At 45.7% G+C, this 19,804-nt stretch overlaps 1 protein-coding gene across 2 annotated transcripts in view; it reads left to right on the forward strand.

Moving 5' to 3' along the window:
* The window catches only part of P2RX7 (purinergic receptor P2X 7), a 59,386-nt gene that overhangs the window by 14,527 nt on the left and 25,055 nt on the right, over positions 1–19,804 (forward strand). For both annotated transcript variants that reach the window (XM_045296784.1, XM_004709587.2), the window contains exons 2-8: positions 1,830–1,998; positions 3,000–3,068; positions 5,228–5,300; positions 8,357–8,453; positions 10,129–10,209; positions 10,961–11,090; positions 13,478–13,614. In XM_045296784.1, coding sequence (XP_045152719.1) covers positions 1,830–1,998; positions 3,000–3,068; positions 5,228–5,300; positions 8,357–8,453; positions 10,129–10,209; positions 10,961–11,090; positions 13,478–13,614 — 756 coding nt within the window. The remainder of the gene's footprint in view (positions 1–1,829; positions 1,999–2,999; positions 3,069–5,227; positions 5,301–8,356; positions 8,454–10,128; positions 10,210–10,960; positions 11,091–13,477; positions 13,615–19,804) is intronic.

The raw sequence follows: 19,804 nt of genomic DNA on the forward strand, positions 1-19,804 counted from the left end.
AAAAAAAAAAAATTCTATGGCACTGAACACACTCACACTGTTGTGTACCCACTACCTTTACCTCATTCTATAACATTGCCATCACACCAAGACAGGCCCCTTAGTCTGGCACTCCCGTTCTCCCCTGCTCCCAGCCACCAGCAGCCAGCAATCTGCTGTCTGTCTATGGATTTGCCTATCCTGGATATTTTGTGGAAAAAGAAGAGTAAAACCTTTATCATAAAATCAGGAATACTGGACCTTCTGTGTCTAGAGTCTTTGACTCAGCACAATCTTTCGCGGCTCATCTATGCTGCGGTGCAAGATGGATCAGAACTTCACTCTTCTCTCGGGCTGAATGATGGATCCCTGCCTGGACAGACCACCTTGTGTTCCTCCACTCACCTGTTGACGAACCCTCGGGCTGTGTCCACTGTTTGGCTACTGTGCCTAGTGCTGCCACGAACATTGGTGTAGGAGAGCTACCATTTTGGAAACTCCCAGACTGAGCCTACCAAGTTATCAAGTCTTGGCCTACCTGTCTTGGTTTTCAAGGTCAGCTGAGAGAAGGCAGCATGGGCTTTTACTTCCTCCCACCACTCCGGAGCTGGGCTAAGAAGGGACTAAATAAAAGTATACTGCAGGAGTAAACAAAGCATTTGCAATGAACCCACTTTTAATTGTTCAGGGTAATGGGAGACGGGGAAACAAACAAAAGGAAGGAATCTCACATGTTTTCATTTTCTGTGTTGGAATGTTCTCCTTCATGGCCCCCCTCATCTTGATCGTTTGTATTTATAAGGTAGAGGAAGTATTCACAGCTGGCGAACGGGCCAACATTTAGGACACCAGAGGCAGAGCCGTGGCATACAGGAACAAGGGAGGCACAGTGGCTCAGAGGCCCGTTTTGGGGGGGCAAAGCGGTATGATTTTGAACCTCAGTTCTATCGGTGTGACCTCAGCCAAGATCCTTCACCTCTCTCAGCCCACTCCCTCCCTCACCTGCCCAAGAGTGAGGAGGAAAGAAAGCAAGCTGGGTAAAGCCCTTGGTGCACAGTGTTGTAGTTGTTAGTGGCCATGGAGCCGATTGCCTCTCCTGCAGGCCCTGTCAGTGTCCAGCAAAACAGATCCATAGGATTTTCAAGGCTGCGACCTCTCAGGCGCAGATCCTCAGGTCTGTGGCCCAAAGTGTCTCCAGGTGGGTTTGAGCAGCTAATCTAACTAGTAGGTGCAACATCTCTTTGGTGGAGCAGCTGCTGGTTTAGAATGACTAGCCTTGTGTTTAGCAGCCCATTGCAAAAACCACTTTGCCACCAGGGCTCTGACAGCTATTATGTAAGGCCTCCATCCATAATAGCTGCTGTTATCAATACTATTTTTAAACTAGGTGGGTGTGTCTGAGAAACAGGTGGCAGATTCACTGGGCATGCCTTAGGACCTTGCTGTTGTGTTGCTGAGCCCCAGGAAAAAGCTGGCTAATAAACTCAGGGCTGGACATTGATCTGAAAAAGATGTCTTATGAATTAGGGTCCCCATTAGGCAATATAAAAGGTGGCAAAACTATTGGGGGCAATAGTTCCCATGTGCTGAGCACTTATTATGTGCCAGACTGTGGGCTCAGGAGTTTGCTCACTTCATTTAACCCTCACTGCACCTCATGGGGTGGGCATGACAGTGCCATTTTACAGCTCAGGAAAGGGCATCAGAGAGAAGTTAAATCACCTGCCCAATCCCAACCAGCAGAGCTAGGACTTGACAGGGGGCAGCCTACAAAACCTGTCCCCAAGCACCCCTGCACTGTCCCTCCCTCCATGAGTCCGTTGGTGCTGATTCTGCATGTGCCATTTTAGCTTTGCTCTGGTGAGTGACAAGCTGTACCAACAGAAGGAGCCTCTGATCAGCTCCGTGCACACCAAGGTGAAGGGGATAGCCAAGGTGATGCAAGAAACTGTGGAGAACGCAGAGAAGAAGGTGGCGTGGAAGGTCTTGGACACTGCAGATTACACATTCCCTTTGCAGGTGAGCCCTTGTCCCACTCGGCCCCACCCTGGACCCTCCCTCCCTCCTGGAAGGAGTGATGGTTGGCCCTACTTAAAGCCGTCCTATGGGGATCCCAGCTGAGAAAACCTCAAATGGCAAAACGGGGTCAGACCCAGCAGCTCAGAGAGGGGATGATGCATCCGCTGCTTTATCAAATCCTCCAGGGTTTCTCAAAATAGCAGCGCATCCGGCCTCACAGGCGTGGTTTGATTCACTGGCACTCAGTTTCTGCATGGCTTTTTAGAAGCAGGGCACCAAGGCAGCCAGGTCTGGCCAGAAGGGAAGAAAACTTTCCCTCTTGTGTGTGCAGCGTTTTATCAACGCACAAGCCTTCCTTGAGACCACGTCAAGCCTTGTGCACAAAGAGAGGAGGCGGATGACAAAGAGAGCACAGGGGTTGATGGCAGAGAAGGTCTGAATTTAAAAGAAGAGGAAAACGAAAGTAGAATGATCAAACGCTTGGCACTGGGAGGGGGCAGTGTTTAAGGACAGAAAAGTTCAGACTGGGTGGAGGGGGAAACCAAAGGGCAGCTGGCAGCTCGGGGAGCTGGGAGGTTTTGCAGGGCCTCCGCATCCGAGCTGCTGTGGTGGTTTCTCACCATCAGCCAGAACATCTCCATTGGTTCCCCAGGTGGTGGGAAGCTCTATTGCCCTTCAATTAAATTCCTGGGTAATCAGAACAGTGCTCCAATGCAGCCCACGCTCCCACACCTCCATCTCCCCAGGTCCTTGGAGTTTCGATTTAATGGGATTTTACAGTGTCAAAAAAAAAAAAGTGAAAAAGTTGCTTCTGAGCTGCATGGAAACGGAATACTCAATCAGACTGTTTCCCTGCTCTCCCTCCATCTCCAGGGGTTCCTAGACTAGGCTTTCTAAACTGAAGATTAGCAGGGGGGAAGGTTGCCCCTTGGGTGATTATGATCAGACAGTTGTGTTATAAAGGCCTCAAATGTTCCGCCTCATTCTCTGCTTCTCCTTAGGGAAACTCCTTCTTTGTGATGACAAACTTTCTCAAGACAGAAGACCAAGTTCAGGGGGTCTGTCCTGAGGTAAGGAGGGGACAGGGAGTGGTTGGGAAGGTGATGAGAGTTCCTGGGGGCAGAGGATGTGGAAACTGGGGCCCAAGGGATACAGGAGGGGGCTGGCCCTGGGCTGCGGGGATGAAGGAGAGGATGCAGCAATGCTCTGCTGCCAGGTTCTGGCTGGCCCCTGGGTCTCCAGCTTGACTCCTGCTCCTTCCACCTCTTACCGGGTATGCAGTGGCTCATGACAGCAGTGATCTTGGGTGTTTGTGGGGTTGCATAGTTCATTGGAGCCTAACAACATTAGCAGGAGAGCAGTATTTACAGCCCCGTTTTACAGGTTGGAACACAGGCTCAGAGAGGTTAAGTGATTTCCCCAAAGGGCATACAGCTTGCTGGGGGCAGGCCAGGGTTAGGAGGCTGAAGTCCTCATTCACGGTGTTTCCAACCACGACCTTGGGACCAGTCTGGGGAAGCTGTGCAAAGCAACTCAAGTTTGGTTTTGATCCTCTCCTTCTAGAACATTCTTCCCCATCAAAATGTGTGTGAATCTGAGTCCCTTCACAGTCCTGCTCACTTTTAAGATGGTAGCTAGTGACTACATAGGTGGTAGGAATTAATTTGTGTCCCCCCCCAAAAAGACAGTCATCCTAGCCATCCCCTGCCCCTGTGACTGACCCTGTTTGGAAGTAGTGTCTTTGCACATTTAATGAGTGAACCTGCGCTCACACTGAGTGGTTGTTAGTTGCCATCTTTATAACAGAATGAAAAGCTGCCTTGTCCTGCACTGTCTTCATGATCACTAGTCTGTTTGCATTCACTGTTGTGCCTTCTAATCCAGGGGCCCCGCCTTCCAGCACTGTATTAGACAATATTCTGTTGTGATCCTAGGGTTTTCATTGGCTGGTTTGCAGAAATAGATAGTCAGACCTTTCTTCCTAGACTTAATCTAGGAGTCCCACTGAAACCTGTTCGGCATTCTAGCAACACACAAACCTCCACTGACAGATAGGTGGTAGACTGCAGATGAGGCGCACTGGTTGGGAATCCAACCTGGGTCTCCTGTGTGGAAGGGGAGAATTCCACCACTGAACCACCCCGGCCCCTCTGTGAGCGGGTACTCTGTGCCAAACCCTACCTCCATAACTCGCTTAACCTTCATTCCTAAGCAAACCTGTTCACTCCCCTTTCACAGAGAAGACTGAAGCTCAGAGAGGGGAAGTGACTGGGCCAAGGCCACTGAGCTAGAGAATAGTGCTGTTGTCACCAAGCCTAGGTGGGCCCGAGTCCACGACCTGGATGGTCCCCTCCAGAGAGGGTGGTGAGCCCAGGCTGCTTTTAGCACCTGTGCCTCTTCAGGTTTCCCCAAGATTGGTCATTCAGCTGATCATGAGAAAACAGATGCACAAACCAAGCTCTCCTGGTTCTCTCTCCCTTGCTCTGCCCTGCGGCCTGAGAGCCAGCTGCCCTCACTTCCCTCAGCTGGGAACGAGTACAGGCTGCCAACCACCCCCTTCATTTCTGGCTGAGTCCTGGCCCCGTCTGTGTCACTGCAGCCATGAGGCTGGGCCACCTGCTCGCCAACTCAAGAACAATCCTGAAAGTGGTCTGTAGGTGCCCTGATAGCCACTTCAGAAATGTTTCTTTAATCTGATGATTTGAGACTTAATGCACATACCATAAAATCCACCACTTCGATGTATACAATACACTGGTTTTTAATAAATTCACAGAGCTGAGTGCCACTATCACAGCTTTTTAATTCCAGAGCATGTTCATTGCCCCAAGAAGACACCCAGCACCCATGCCCTCTCCTTCAGCCCCAGGAAAGGTGAATCTACTTTCTCTATGGACTTGTCTCATATAAATGGACACGGAATCCTACGGTAATATGCGGCCTTTGGGGACTGTTATTTTTCACTTAGCATAGGTTTTCAAGGTAGATCCATATGTCATGTGCACCAGGCCTTCGCTCTTTCTGGCTGAGTGATATTCCACTGTGTGCACAGACCCTGTCTTATTTATTGGCTCATCTGCTGACGCACATGGCATTGTGTCTGCGTGTTGGCTCTTGTGAGCTGTGCCTCTGTGAACACTGTTCGGGTTCCTACATGGACACAGCCCTCTGCCTGCGAGAGTCTTCTTGTTGCCTTTGCTTACCCTGGACTCCCTTGTCTTTCTTGCAGTACCCCACTCCCAGGACACTCTGTTCCACTGACCGGGGCTGTAAGAAGGGATGGATGGACCCGCAAAGCAAAGGTACATCTTGAGTCCCCAGGGTGGGACGATTGGCATTGTGGTGACATTTTCAATAGCTTCCTCACTACAGTCATCTGGATCTCAGCCTCCTCCTGCCATAGGGAAGAGGAAGCTGGCATGTGCCGTGGCTCTGCCCCTTGTGGGACCATCTCCTGACCATGAACTTGACTATAGTTCTGCAGGATGGGGGGCTCTTGAGGGCCAAGCAGAGTTAGTAGGCTCAAAGTTCTAACTGGTAAAGGCATCAGCTGGCCCATGGCCCCGTCTGGTGCCTCTAGACTGTTTCAAGCAACCGCCAAAGGTTGGGGAATGTGAACGTGTGTCTCCAGTACTCCTCAAAGCACAATTCCACAGTAATTGCGGAATTTCCATTTTGTGTCTCTTATTTGAACTTACATGCGAAGATTTTCACTCTGTCCCACAAAGTACATGTGCTTGATATGATGTAGAACTACAAGGCACAGTCAAAAAGTACTGCTACAAAAATAATAAACACCTTTACTCAACAAAATATAAACATGTGAGGCTATTGTTTCTCAGCATATCCTCCATCTAGGTCTACACGAGGAGACTTTAAATAAAGTTTCACCAAAAAACAAACAAACAAACAAACAAAGCTAGAATGAAAAGATAGTATCATTTCCCGATAGACCTTCTGAAGCCCCCCTTGTACCTTTCTGAAGGCAGCGTTGCCATTTCTTATCCTCCCGTGAAGAAGTCTGCACTCGCTGATGGACACCACATCAAAAAAGCAGCTTGGACATCTTCGTGGAACTTAAATGGTGTTCCTTTGAAATGTCCTTTGAGTTGGGAAACAAAAAAAAAAAGGTCTGAAGGGGCAATATCAGGGCTGTAGGGTGAATGGGGTCAGGTTTCCCATAGAAACGCTCACGGACAAGCCTTGCTACCTTTGAAGAATGAGTAGGAGCACTGTCATGATAGAAGAAACTTCCTCAATGCTTTTCCTCACCAGCGCAGCTCCTGTTTTCTTAAAACTCCCTAATAAGCCTCTGGGATCACCCTGGGTCCTTCAAAAAAAATCTATCAAGATGACCCCTTAGGATTCCCCCCCAAAACAGTCACCATGACCTTCTGAGCTGACTTCTCTGCCTTGAAGACCCCCCTCGGATGCTACTGTTCTAATTGGACCTATTTTTGAAAGCCCCCTACGGAGACAAAGACAAATGTCTAAGTCTGAGAAACTTGTCTGACTCATGTTGAAACACGTTTTGTTTGGAATAAACCTATTCAGGTGTGGATTGGACGCCCTCCCCCCAGTGGCAATACTTTTTGACTCACCCGTGTCATTTTGACATGATCTCCTCTTTCATTAACATGGCCTCCTGAGATCTGTTAGTGCCGCTGAGGCTCTGGAAAGCGCCACCCTGTTTGTTCTGTGGCCTAGCACAATCTGGAGGGGCCATGGATGCCAGTGGCACTCAGTCTCTAAACCAAACAAAATGATACAGCTCTCCTCTCCCACACCTTTTCTTATGAAAAATAATCATAAACTTAAAAGCAAAAGCAAAAATAATAAACAAAATCCATGATCATTCTGTACTGTCCCTAATTTTCAGGAAATTTTTATGGTAGCAAAATATATAACATAAAAAGTGCCACTTTAACCATATTCCCCAAACCCAAACCCACTGCCATCGGGTCACTTGTGCTCACAGTCATCTTATCTTTTTTTTTTTTTTTTTTTAACATTTTATTAGGGGCTTATACAACTGTCATCCCAATCCATACACACATCAATTGTGTAAAGCGCATTTGTACATCGTTTCTCAAAACATTTTCTCTCCACTCAAACCCCCAACATTAGGTCCTCATTTTCCCCTCCCTCCCCGCTCCCCCCTCCCTCATGAGCCCTTGATAGTTTATAAATGGGTATTTTGTCATATCTTGCCCTGTCCGACGTCTCCCTTCACCCACTTTTCGGTTGTCTGTCCCCCAGGGAGGAGGTCACACACAGCACAGTCATCTTATCTATATAGGGTTTATGCCGCAGTGGTTCTCAACCTGTGGGTCATAACCCCTTTGGGAGTCAAATGACCTTTTCACAGGGGTCGCCCGATCCTTTAACAGTAGCAAAATGACAGTGATGAAGCAGCAATGGAAATAATTTATGTGCGGGGTCACCACAACATGAGGAACTGTGTTAAAACGTCACAGCATTAGGAAGGTTGAGAACCACTGGTTTATGGCAATCAGCAGCTTCTTCTTTCTCCTGGGGAGGGGCTGGTGAGTCCGAGCTGTCGACTTTGTGGTTTGCGACTCAATGCCTAACCCATACGGCCACCAAGGCCCTTTAAGTACTCTACAGAACAGAGTAGAAGGGCTCCATCGAGTTTCCATGGTTTTAAATCTCTAGGCTGCAACATCCTTCTCCCACGGAGAGGTTGGTGCATTCAAACCGCACACCTTGTGGCTAGTAGGCCAGCACTTAACCACTGCCATCGGGGCTCTTTGAACCATGCTTAAGTAACACTGTGTACCCTCACCATGTTAGGCAGTCATTGCGACTATTTAGTTTCACAATGGTTACATCACCCCAAACAGAACTCTACCCCTACCTCCTCCTGGACCCCCAGCCACTCGTCTAACTTCTGTCACTGTGACTGTCCAGTTTAGATGATTCATACCAATGAAATCGTACAGCCGAGGACTTTTCCTATCTGTGTATGTCACTTGGGGTACTGCTCCGAGGGGTCATCCGTGTCATGGCATGAGTCAGAACTGCCTTCAACTTCGTGACGGAATCCATGACTGAACCACGGCGCACAAGTACCGGATTGAGTCCGTGCTTTCAATTCTTTTGGCTCTCTTTACTCTTATTTATTTCTTTTTTAAGATCTTACTGTTGTTCGGCCTGTTTGATTGTCTTCATTTGCATTTGTGGTTCGGATGCAGTTTCATGGGGAACAGAACCAACCGGCTTGCCTTGAAAAGCTTAAGTAGTCTTGCTTAGTTTGAGCCAATGACTTGCCTCCTGGGGAATTTCTTCTCTGTGGTCCTTCCACACTGGTGGCTCCATCTGCCCTTGATCCCCGCAGGGGTCCAGACTGGAAGGTGTGTACAGTATAAAGGGAACCAGAAGACCTGTGAAGTCTCCGCCTGGTGCCCCATCGAGGCAGTGGAAGAAGCGCCCCGGTGAGTGGAATGGTAGGGAGAGATATGGTGGGCCCTCAGCACAAGTTCTTGCCAGGGGCTGCAAAGTTCTGCATCTTCCTAGCTTGTTGACCCTGAGCCAGGTGCGCTGCTTGGCACAAAGCTGGTGGTCTCTGGTAGGGCCATGCTGGGGGTGAAAACATCAAGATAATTCTATACTGGCTAGTACCTAGCTGCTACTCTGAGTCCCCACGGGCAGCAACTCTCTCAGAAACCACAGGGTTGATGTCTTTCAGCAGAGGTAGAGGGACTTGGGCACAAATCCTGGCTGGAACACATTCTTTCCGTGTGACTTTGGGCAAGTGACTGAACCTCTCTGAGCTTCAGTTTCCTCATTAGCCAATGATGATAATAATTACACCTACCTCACTGGCCTACTGTGAGGATTGTACAGTGTTTGCAAAGTAAGCCCAGTGCCTGGCTCATGGTACTCAACCACAGAGACACAGACACGCACATACACTACACACACACAGTCCTGGAAGTGTGATGGTTGTAGATCAGCACTGTTCAGTGGATAGAAGCAGTCTGGACCTAAACAGTGCCATATGGTACCCTCTAGCTGCATATAACCAAGCACTTGTCATGTGACCACTGCAACTGGGAAATGGAATTTTAAATGTAACTTAATTAAATAGATTACCAACTCTTAAGGACAGAAGCCCTGGCTGTCTTGTTCATCACTAGATCCCCAGTGCCCATTACTGACCCCAGTATGTGGCGAAGGAACAAATGGATGAGAGATGGTTGGCCAGTGGCCGAATCTTCCTGTAATCTAGAATTTGCCTTGCTTGGTGATTGTTGGTTTTCTGTTTTTAACTCATGGGGGATTTCATACCACTCAGAACCTCCACAGAAAGACTGGTTTAGTCAACTCCATAAGGAGTCTTCGTGGAGCAACAGTTAAGTACTTGGCTGCTAACCAAAAGGTTGGTAGTTCAAATCCACCTGCCATTCTGTGGGAGAAAAGACATGGTGACCAGCTCCTGTAAATGTCACAGATTTGGAAACCCTACGAGGCAGTTCTACTCTGCCCTATACGATCCGCTATGAGTCGGAGTTGACTCAAGGCACACACAATAACATGGTGACTTAGTCACCCTGTGTGTTATATGGCCCTTTGCAAACAGTTGGAGATGCCAAGGTAAAAGATTATTGTGCGGTACTGCAGCCATTCCAGTCTTTTGGGGAAAGCCATGAACGTGGTGTGCAGGAAGAAGCAGGCTTGTTCCATTCTAAGCCGATTGCATCTATCCCTTTCCAGCTCTGAGCTCAGTAGAATCCAGTTGGTAGCCTGACATCAGTCACACTGGGACGATTTACATTATGGTAATTAGCAAATGCTATGAACCAGGGCTTTGTGTGCTTTTTTCCCATGAAGATCTGGTTATGAAACCCTGACCAGCACGCCACCACACAAAACACAAATGTACCGTTATGTCGGAGGGTAAGAGATGGCTTAGTCAGTTCTCCCAGGAGGGAGAGAATCTTCCTGGGCAAGCTAGAGAGGTGTTCTGCAAAATGTTTAGGGTTTTGCTCATTAGGTTGTATAGATCCTTCTCTTCCTGCATCCCCAGGACCAAAGTGAGAAAGCAGAAGCCCCTGGCCCCATAAGCTGACAGACTCTCTCGCTCCCCATCTTCCTCCCTCTTTCCAGGCCTGCCCTCCTGAACAGTGCCGAGAACTTCACTGTGCTCATCAAAAATAACATCGACTTCCCTGGCCACAATTACACCACGTAAGTGTCCAGCAGGCCTGACTGTATTAGTCATGTACTGCTGTATAACAAATCACAGAAAAACTTAAGAGCTTAAAACAACAAATACCTATTATCTCACAGGGTTTGTGGGTCAGAAATCTGAGAATGTCCTCACTGGGTGATTCTGACTCAGGTCTTTCAGGTGTCAGTCAAGCTGTCACCCAGGGCTCCCATCATCTCCAGGCTTGAATGGGGCCGAAGGATCTTCTTCCAAGCTCCCGCACGTGTTTGTTGGCAGCAGGGCTCAATTCTTCACCACAGAGACCTCTCTCAGGGGCACCTGAGCATCCTCACGACATGGCTGCTAGCTTCCCTCAGAGGAAGTCATTCAGTAGAGATAGAGCACAAGCAAGCAATAGCACACCCAACACTACCCAAACCATAGTCTCCTTTTAATATCTTATTGTGTCCGGGGGGGTTAGTTCAAAGTTTAAAGATGCTCTTGGGGCAATAATTTTGGGGGTTCCTCTAGTCTCGATCAGGCCAGTGAGCCTGGCCTTTGAAAGAGGAGCTGATCTTTTACAACCTAGTCCCAGAAATAACAGACCATCACTTCTGCAATATATTACTGGTCACACAGATCAACCTGGGAATAATGTGGGAAGGGTAAGTACAGGGGTGTGAATCCCAGGAGGCTTCTGTTGCCCAATTTCTACACTGGCTCACTTCTATGAAAGAGATGGATTTCATGTTTCAGTAGAGAGGTCTGATTTTTCTTAATTATGCACAGGAGAAACATCTTACCAGGTTTCAACATCTCTTGCACCTTTCACAAGATGCAGAATCCACAGTGTCCCATTTTCCGACTAGGAGATATCTTCCAAGAAACAGGAGAGAATTTTACAGACGTGGCAATTAAGGTTGGTGGTGCTTTTGAGTGGTGGGGTCTCGGGATAGGGGGTTGCAAAACATCTTGGTGGTATATGTCTGACCTCCTCTAATCCCTAGAGAGGGAGAGGGAATAATGATCTGCATCAATAGCCCAAGGCTCATTCCTGTGAAGTAGAGGTGAGACATGCCTCCATTCTCTAATCTTTTACCAACTCTGACACCAACTTTCCTTACCAAGGCCCTCTACTTCTCTGCTAGGTTGATAATTCATTGCTATGGCCACACAGAACTCACAGACCATACCCACAGATATTAGTTTTTTTAGGGAAGTAACAAGTTACAATTCAGGTTCAGGAGCGCTCAGGATACCCTTCTCCAGTCAGGACAACCTCTTCTTAACTATGCCTCCAGGTAAGTCTCTTTCTGCTTCTTGGGTCTTTGGCCTGGCCTCTGCTCTGCCCAGGCAAGCTCTTTTAGCTCTGTCTGTAAGTGCCCAATAAGCCTCAGCCTGAAAGCATTCAGCTCTAACTGTAGCCAGCAAGTTGAACTCCTATGACAAGGGCCTGGAAGCCCCTCATTCCACCTGCCCATAGGCACTCAGCTTTCTTGCTCTGTGGGCTGGGAAGCCCACTGTGCCATCTCCTGCTGGTCTCCTGGCTGTTGCTGCCCTTTCTCTGCCACTGCTTCTCACTGTCTCGGGTTTAGATCTCTCTTGCTATGTTTCCTGGGTCAAGGACTTTCTCAGCACAGAGATCCCAATTCCAGAGGTCACACTCTGCTCCTCTTTTTACCTCTGGGACCCTACTTTCTAACCTTTAGAATGGCTTCTTTAAATTTAGCAGAATGACAAAATTGATAAATCCCCTTGATAGAGTTCCATATGCCTTATTTGCATAGTCTCACCGTCACAAGGGTATTTATATTATTAGCGGGCTATCCAATCCCCTTGGTGGGCCACAAGCACCTCATTTACTCCCATCTAGTCATTTGGTGGAGTTACAAATAGTCTTACTAGAAAAGCAGTGTTAAGTAATTCAGTGCAGCACAGGGATAGAGGATGTCAAACGGCCATGAGGCAGGATCACTGGGTCCGAATAATATGGCTCATAATAATCAACAGCTAGAAAATTCATGTGCGGTGCCAGCGGCTTCACTTGCATGACCTCATAGAATCCCACCACATCCCTATGAGTGACATAGTTGGTGTTACATTTTCTAGGGATTCTATAAAAACACTCCTGGATGGTTTACAAAAACAGAAATGTTTTGTCACATGATTCTGAAGGCTGCAAGTTCAAATGTAGATTAGTCGTGTGGATTCCTTTAAAGCAGCGGTTCTCAACCTGTGGGTCACGACCTCTTTGGGGGTCAAATGACCCTTTCACAGGGGTCGCCCGATTCATAACAGTAGCAAAATCACACTGATGAAGTAGCAAGGAAAATAATGTTATGGTTGGGGGGTCACCACAACATGAGGAACTGTATGAAAGGGTCACAGCATTAGGAAGGTAGAAAACTGCTGCTTTAGAGAGTCTGGGAGAGACTGCTCCATGCCTCTCTCCTAGCTTCTGGTAGGTAGCTCCTAGCAATGCTTGCTCTACTTTGGCTTGCAGCTTGCAGCTACATCTGCCTCCAATTGTCACATGGCTCTTTCTTCCTCTGTCTCCCTTTCCCTATACATTCTCTTCTCTTTTATAAGGAACCAGATTTTTAAAACAAAAATTCAACCCACCCCATTATAACCTCATGTTAATTTCACTGATAACATTTTCAAAGACTTTATTGTTCACTTTCACAAGTACTAGGGTTAGAATTTTACCGTATTTGAGTTAATCCACACCAAAGGAATTAAGGAATTAAGGCTGCAGATGGAACTCAGAGGATGCAGCGCACCTAGCTAGAAGGGTGGCTGGGAGGAACATTTCTTAGTGGGGAAGGGGAAGGGCCAATATTTTTTTTAAAGTGTTTCGGGGGGAAATGAAGACAGTTTGGGATCATAGCTTTCTCTGAAAAAGTACTGAAAGAAAAAATTCTTTTGAAGTTTTTCAGACAGCATTTGATGTCTGAATTCCAGTCTAACTAGTTAAGAGTTAATCTCTAGTGTGGGGCTGTTAATGGTGTTTGACTAAGGGAGTGGTTTGTCGAGAGGTGTATTTTAGAAAAAAAATTATTCTAATAGCAATATATTCCATATGGTGGAGGGCCAGGGAAGGTATGTTTGTGATGGTCACACTAATGTCTGTGTGAGATAGAGCTGTGTTATGGCTTTCAGACATTAATAAGCAGCTGTCTTTGACAAAGACAACCTTTCCTTCTGTGATCCTCCCTAGCAGGTGGAAAACTCAACACAGAGATCTAGGTTCTCCATATCGCAAAAGAGATTGTTTAGAGATTGTTCCTTGTTTGACTTTCCCAGGGAGGAATCATGGGTATTGAGATATATTGGGACTGCAACCTGGACAAGTGGTTCCATCACTGCCGACCAAAGTACAGTTTCCGTCGCCTTGACGACAAAAGCACCAAGGAGTCCCTGTATCCGGGCTACAACTTCAGGTAACTCAGTACTCCAGCTCAGGGGCCAACCAATGGCTGGCTGGCCTTGGCCTTGGCCTTCCTATGGAGCTGAATGACATTTTCAGAAAAATCAGTAGGACTAGTCATTGGTTCCCAAGGCAACAAGATGAATACAAAACATTTCTTCTAAAAGCTAGCTGGTGGGTGAATAGAACTTTTGTAGAATTTTTTTCCCTTTTAATTATTAAAGAGAAACCTTAAACAAACAAACAAAAATACCTGTTTCTGGGAAACAGAAAGGCATTGAGCAAAGAGGACAAAAGTCATCTATAATTGTTCTCTGGTGACTTTCCCTTCATCTAGCGCAATTCTTTTGGTTGTTTGTTTTTTTTTATCATTTCATTGGGGGCTCTTACCGTCCATTGTGTCAAGCACATTTGTACATATGTTGCCATCAATATTTTCAAAAAATTTTCTTTCTACTTGAGTAAGGTGACCAGATTTAAAGTGGGACACCATTGACGGGGGGTGGGGGGGGGTGAGGGTGGTTCTTGATTAAAAATTTGGTCTATATGGACCAAATAGACTGTTCCCTAGCTTGTCGTGCATTCTTTCCAAAAATCGGGACTTTTTTAAAACGCCAAAAATTGGCACATCTGGTCACCTTATACTTGAGCCCTTGGTATTAGCTCATCCCCCGCCCTTCCCCCTTTCCTCATGAACCCTTGATAATTTATAAATTATTATTTTTTTCGTGTCTTACACTGACCACTTCTCCCTTCATCCACCTTTCTGTTGTTCGTCTCCTGGGAGGGGATTATATGTCAATCATTGTAATCAGTTCCCTCTTTCTCATTATCCTACTTACCCCTTACCCTCCTGGTATCGCTACTCTCATGATTGGTCCTGAGGGATTTATCTGTCCTGGATTCCCTGTGTTGCAAGCTCTTATCTGTACCAGTGTACATGCTCTGGTCTAGCTGGATTTGTAAGGTAGAATTGGGGTCATGACAGTGGGGGGAGGAAGCATTAAAGAACTAGAGGAAAGTTGTATGTTTCATTGGTGCTATACTTTACCCTGGTTGAAACATCTCTTCCTTGTAACCCTCCTGTGAGGGGATGTCCAATTATCTTCAGATGGATTTTGGGTCCCCACTCTACACTCCCCCTCATTCACATCGATATAATTATTTTTGTTCTGGGTCTTTGATGCTTGATACCTGATCCCATCGACACCTCATAATCACACAGGCTGGTGTGCTTCCATGTGGGTTTTGTTGCTTCTCACATCTAGCTCAATTCTTTTCTGAGGCTCAGGTGAGATGCCCTCACACATACAATTTGATATCGTGTTGCTTTTGTTTTCCAAACCCCAGGTCACTCAATTCTTTGTGACTATCTCATTATGAGCATAATACTCTACTGTGTAACTGTAATGATAGCAATAGCTGCAATTTAGAGTCTTTGAAGGCCAGAGAATATGCCAGACACTTTGTACCCTCAACTCTAAATCTCATTACAACCTGAAAGATAAGATATTTGTGTTCCTGGTTGAAGGTGACAGCAGTTAAATGACTTGCCCAAGAGTCACAGCTAAGAACAGAAACTCCACATGTCCATCCCAGTTCCTCGGATCCCTACACTCACATCCTTTTCCTCCTAACTCATGACTTTCCTACACACTCTCCTTTTACTTTTTAATTTCCACCCCTATCCTCCTTTTATTAGACAGTTGGGCTGGTTTCAGGTTTTCATTATCAATACCTCTGCACTGTATACCTCTGAATTCCAAGTGTTTCCTTAGAATGCATTTCAAGAAGTGGAATTATGGGTTCAAAGGTTATAAGTGTTTTACCGCATATTTTCCAGTTGTTGTTTTTTCTACTTAATTTCCATGGTTATGTTTTTCATTTTTAAGAATTGTGTTCATTTTTGTGTTCCAAGCACCTATTATTGTTAAATGAGTTCTGTTCTGACTTGAGGGATCCTCTTCTTTTGTTTATCTTTGCTGGACATCCCCTTGTATACAGACCTGTTGCCTGTAGTAATGAGTGGGATTTCCCCTTGTGTGCCTTGCTGATGGGTTTGTCTTCTTCGGTGCTGATATGGTGTGAAGTTCAGTGGGTGCTTTGGGAGATGGAGGACTGCCTACCATTAGGTCTGTACTCACCAGAAGCAAAACCGTAGGAAGACAACAAGCTTTTAAGACCCCAGATGCTACTCATTGCACTAGGATGCCGACCTTGATCTTTGTGAACTATAATGTGTCAGATGGCTGAGTTGTACCATGAGACTATGTCTGAAGCCTTTAAACCCAGAAAGGCAGTGTTAGAAGGTATTTAGTTACATCTGAGGAATATCCACATTTGTGTCTTCAATGAGTACATGTGCTTACACCCACATATTTGTACCTATGGGTAACTCCTTTTATCTGTGCTCACCTATGTATGCATCTGTACCTACCCACATTCCAAGTGGCCTATACCCTCCATATGCGTTCAAATGGTTACTTACTTTGGTTGTGCTTTGCTCACTACACCCACAATCGGTGCCATCTTTCCCATCACCCAAAGTCTATACTGTCTAGACTGTTATAAAGCATACCCCTCTTCCTGTGAGCCATTTATGAACACTGGTCTCTCTCTATTAATCTATTTTTATTGTTGTCTTATAAAAAAGAAACCATACGACATATGGCCTGCACAGTGTTTGTTTGTTTGTTTTTTTAATTTTCTATTGTGATTGGGGTGAAAGGTTACAGAGCAAATTGGTTTTCCATTGAACGGTTCACATGTGTTTGGTGACAAGGACTACAATCCCCATCATGCAACAGCGCTCTTCCCACTTCCTCCCTGTTCTAATCTTCCTTCTTTCCTCTCCTTTCCTCCTTTTGAGTTTCTTCCTTTAGAGAATATGTACCTCTTTCATAGTATTGTTCTTCTAGAGAATGTGTACCTCTCTGGTGGTATTGCTCACTTTATAGACCTGCATAGTGTTTTAGAAGTCGACACATAATGCATTTGAAAAGTGACTTCCTGATTTTCTTGGGAGAAAAAAGATCCAGCTCTTTGACCACCCTGGGCCCCTGTTCCACTTGGTAGCATTGGGTGGCGCTGAATATTGGTGGTCCCATTAGAAAAGATGTATACCCTCTACTTTGCCTCTGTCCTCACCACTCCTTATTGCCTCAGACCTGGCTCACATGGATATTTTTGTTACCAGCCTCACATCTGTAGACATTTGAGTCAAAGACCTTTTACTAAAAGACTGGCTGAGATCAAGACATAAAGGATTTTTGCCTCCTCTGGTTCAGTGGTGCTTTGTCCAGGGCCCTGAAACCAGCTTCTAGTTTAGGTAACGTTTTGATGGTCCCCTGCTGTTCTGCTGAATATGGCCATGAACAAGAAAAGAAGGCAGGATCAGCAATCCCCAGATGCCCTCCCCGCCACTCCAGTAGTCAGCAGCACACAGTGTACGCTCTGGCCTTTCTGACGTTAGCAATGTCCTTGGAGTCGCTGAATTAAGCCTAAGAACGTCCGCTCCTGGAGAGATCTGAGCTTTCTGGACAACTGAGGTGGTGAGGATGTTAATATTCTTTAAGAACAAAGTGTTAAAGGTATTTATTGCCTAGAATGAGTACCAGAAGAAACACTGGCCAACAATATAGTATCAAACTCTAAAGGATAACTAACTGGAAAAATACCCATATCAAAAAGCTCACCAAGAGGAAAACGGTAGATTATATGAGACTTTGGGGAAAATAGGACTTCCACAGCATAGGAAACTGATGCTGATCAATCACATTATGAGGAGTTGTGCTTAACAACAAGCAAGTGCTTCTCCACTAACTAAAAGGTCTACTGTTCAAACCCACCCAGTTGTCCTATAGGAGAAAGACCTGGTGATCCACTTCCATAAAGAGCTTAAATTGTGAACAGCTGGTTTGCAGAAGGTTATAGATGACAGTGGCACTCCAAAATCCATGTGCAGGGTCCCCTCATGGATACCCTCCAGTGAGTCCCTTCAGACCATAGTGGATGTGACTATAGATGTGCACAGCCTGGCTGTCAGACAGAGAGCATTATAAAGTCGGTCATGGCAGATGCAGCAAGGTTAAAATGTAACACTTTATCATTTGATTTCCCTTTTGACCCATTTTAAATTCGTTCCAGCTCTTAATATTTTCTGCTTTCTTTCTGTTGTGGTTTTCCTCTGTTTCATGTTGCATTGTTGTTGGTTTTTGTTTGTTTCTTTCTTTCTTGATTTTGTTTTGTATGTTTTTCTCTACATGAAATCCAGGATAGGTAGGTCTACAGAGACAGTAACTGGATTAATAGTTGTGGGGAGATGGGGAGCTAACAACAATACAAAAAAGAGGAAAGTGTTCTAAATTGATGGTGGTGCTGAATGCATCATTCGTTTAATATGATTGAACTATGGAATTGTATGATATGTGAGTTATATGCCAATAAAGTTTTTTTTGTAAGATCACAACCTTGAAAACCCTATCGGGCAATCCTACTCCCCCTAGGGTTGCTATGAGTCAGAAGGTCCTTGCCAACACCCAACACCACCATCACCCAAAAACACATGATAGAATTTTGTTAGTCTTTACAGGAAGATGCACAGTTAAATACTCTTATTTAGTGAATACTTCATGATTTGGTTTATCTACAGCATACTGAAAGTGGGCTAACCCACATAAACCCCACCATGCTCTTCTCTGGTGCAAAGAGCATCCTTGTACGTGGTTCTGACAGTATGGGCTAGGGGCCTACCGCATCAGAATCGCTTGGAACTTTTACCGAAAATACAGATTACTAGGCGCATCCAAACTTTGGGAAACCACCCTTTCGGATGAGGTCCTGTAATGTGCACCTTGAACACACTTCCCAAGTGGACCTTGCCCTTAGTTTAAGAACTACTATATATGTAAAAATTTTGAGAGCAGAAATTAAAATTTTTACTGTCTAACATTAACCTTCCTAGGCAAACTAGTTTATAGATAGATGGGTAGTAGGTAGATGGGTAGATGGATGGATGGATGGATGGATGGATGGATAGATTAATAACAAGTAGATGGATAGATGCTAACGTAAGACATGGGACAGTAATACATGATTGCTTTGTATTAAAAAACAAGCCAGTCATTTGTTTGTTCCTCAACAAGTTAAACAGAATTATCATATGTCCCAGCAATTCCATTCCTGGGTGTATATACCAAAGATGTAAAGGCAGGGGCTGAAACAGGTACCAGTAAGCACGGATTCATAGCATCATTCTCAACAGCCCAAAGGTGGGAATGATTATTAATGTCTTCACCATGTCAGTTCTTAGGAAGCTCAGAGCTCTCACTGTGAGTCAGAACTAACTGGACAGCACCTAATAACCACAATCTAAACACAAAAGGTCAAATGTGGTGGGAGGAAAAGTTAGCATTAGGAGCGTGCTTTAATCATCTCTACAACCGTGCGGCCCGACTATAGTTCTGGCGAGAACGGCGTATGAGGGGTAATTGCTGAGGTGCACAGGAGCCCCTAGGTGGTACAAATGACGAATGCCCTTGGCCGCTAACTGAAACTGAAAGAAGGCTGGAGGTTCAGGTCTATCTAGAGATAACTCAAAAGAAAGGCCGGCCTATTGGCTTTTCAAAAATCAGCCATTGAAAATTCTATGTAGCATAGCTTGATTCTGACATGCATGAGGTCACCGTGAGTCCCAGTCAACTCGATGGCAACTGCAACAGAGCTGTACCTGTCCCCAATCTACTAGTAAGTATCTAAAGTTCACCTTTGTTCTAGAAGTAAGACTTTTTTTGAGGTAAAGTCTGTAACATGAACCATTCTCAAGTGGACAACTCAGTGGCCTTGAGTACAATCCCGGTGGTATGCAACCACCTCGTCTACCTAGTTATAAAACATTCTCATCTCCTACCCAAAGATAACCCTGTGCCCACTAAGCAGCTACTCCCTCCACCCCCACCCAGAACCCCTAAGGAGGCCTTGGATGGCTGCAAGTTGGTATTTTTCATTTCCCTGCCTGTTGTTCATCTTAGGATTCCTGGTTGCGTCGTGGTTACATGTTGGGCTGCTAACTGCAATGTCAGCTGTTTGAAATTACCAGCTGCTCTGCAAGAGGAAGACAAGGCTTTCTTCTTTTTTTTAAAACATTTTATTAGGGGCTCATACAACTGTTATCACAATCCATACACACATTAATTGTGTAAAGC

The sequence above is a fragment of the Echinops telfairi genome, unplaced genomic scaffold (genome assembly GCF_000313985.2).
Source record: "Echinops telfairi isolate 266 unplaced genomic scaffold, ASM31398v2 ScPeMD7_7412;HRSCAF=8450, whole genome shotgun sequence".
Classification (NCBI taxonomy): Eukaryota; Metazoa; Chordata; class Mammalia; order Afrosoricida; family Tenrecidae; genus Echinops; species Echinops telfairi.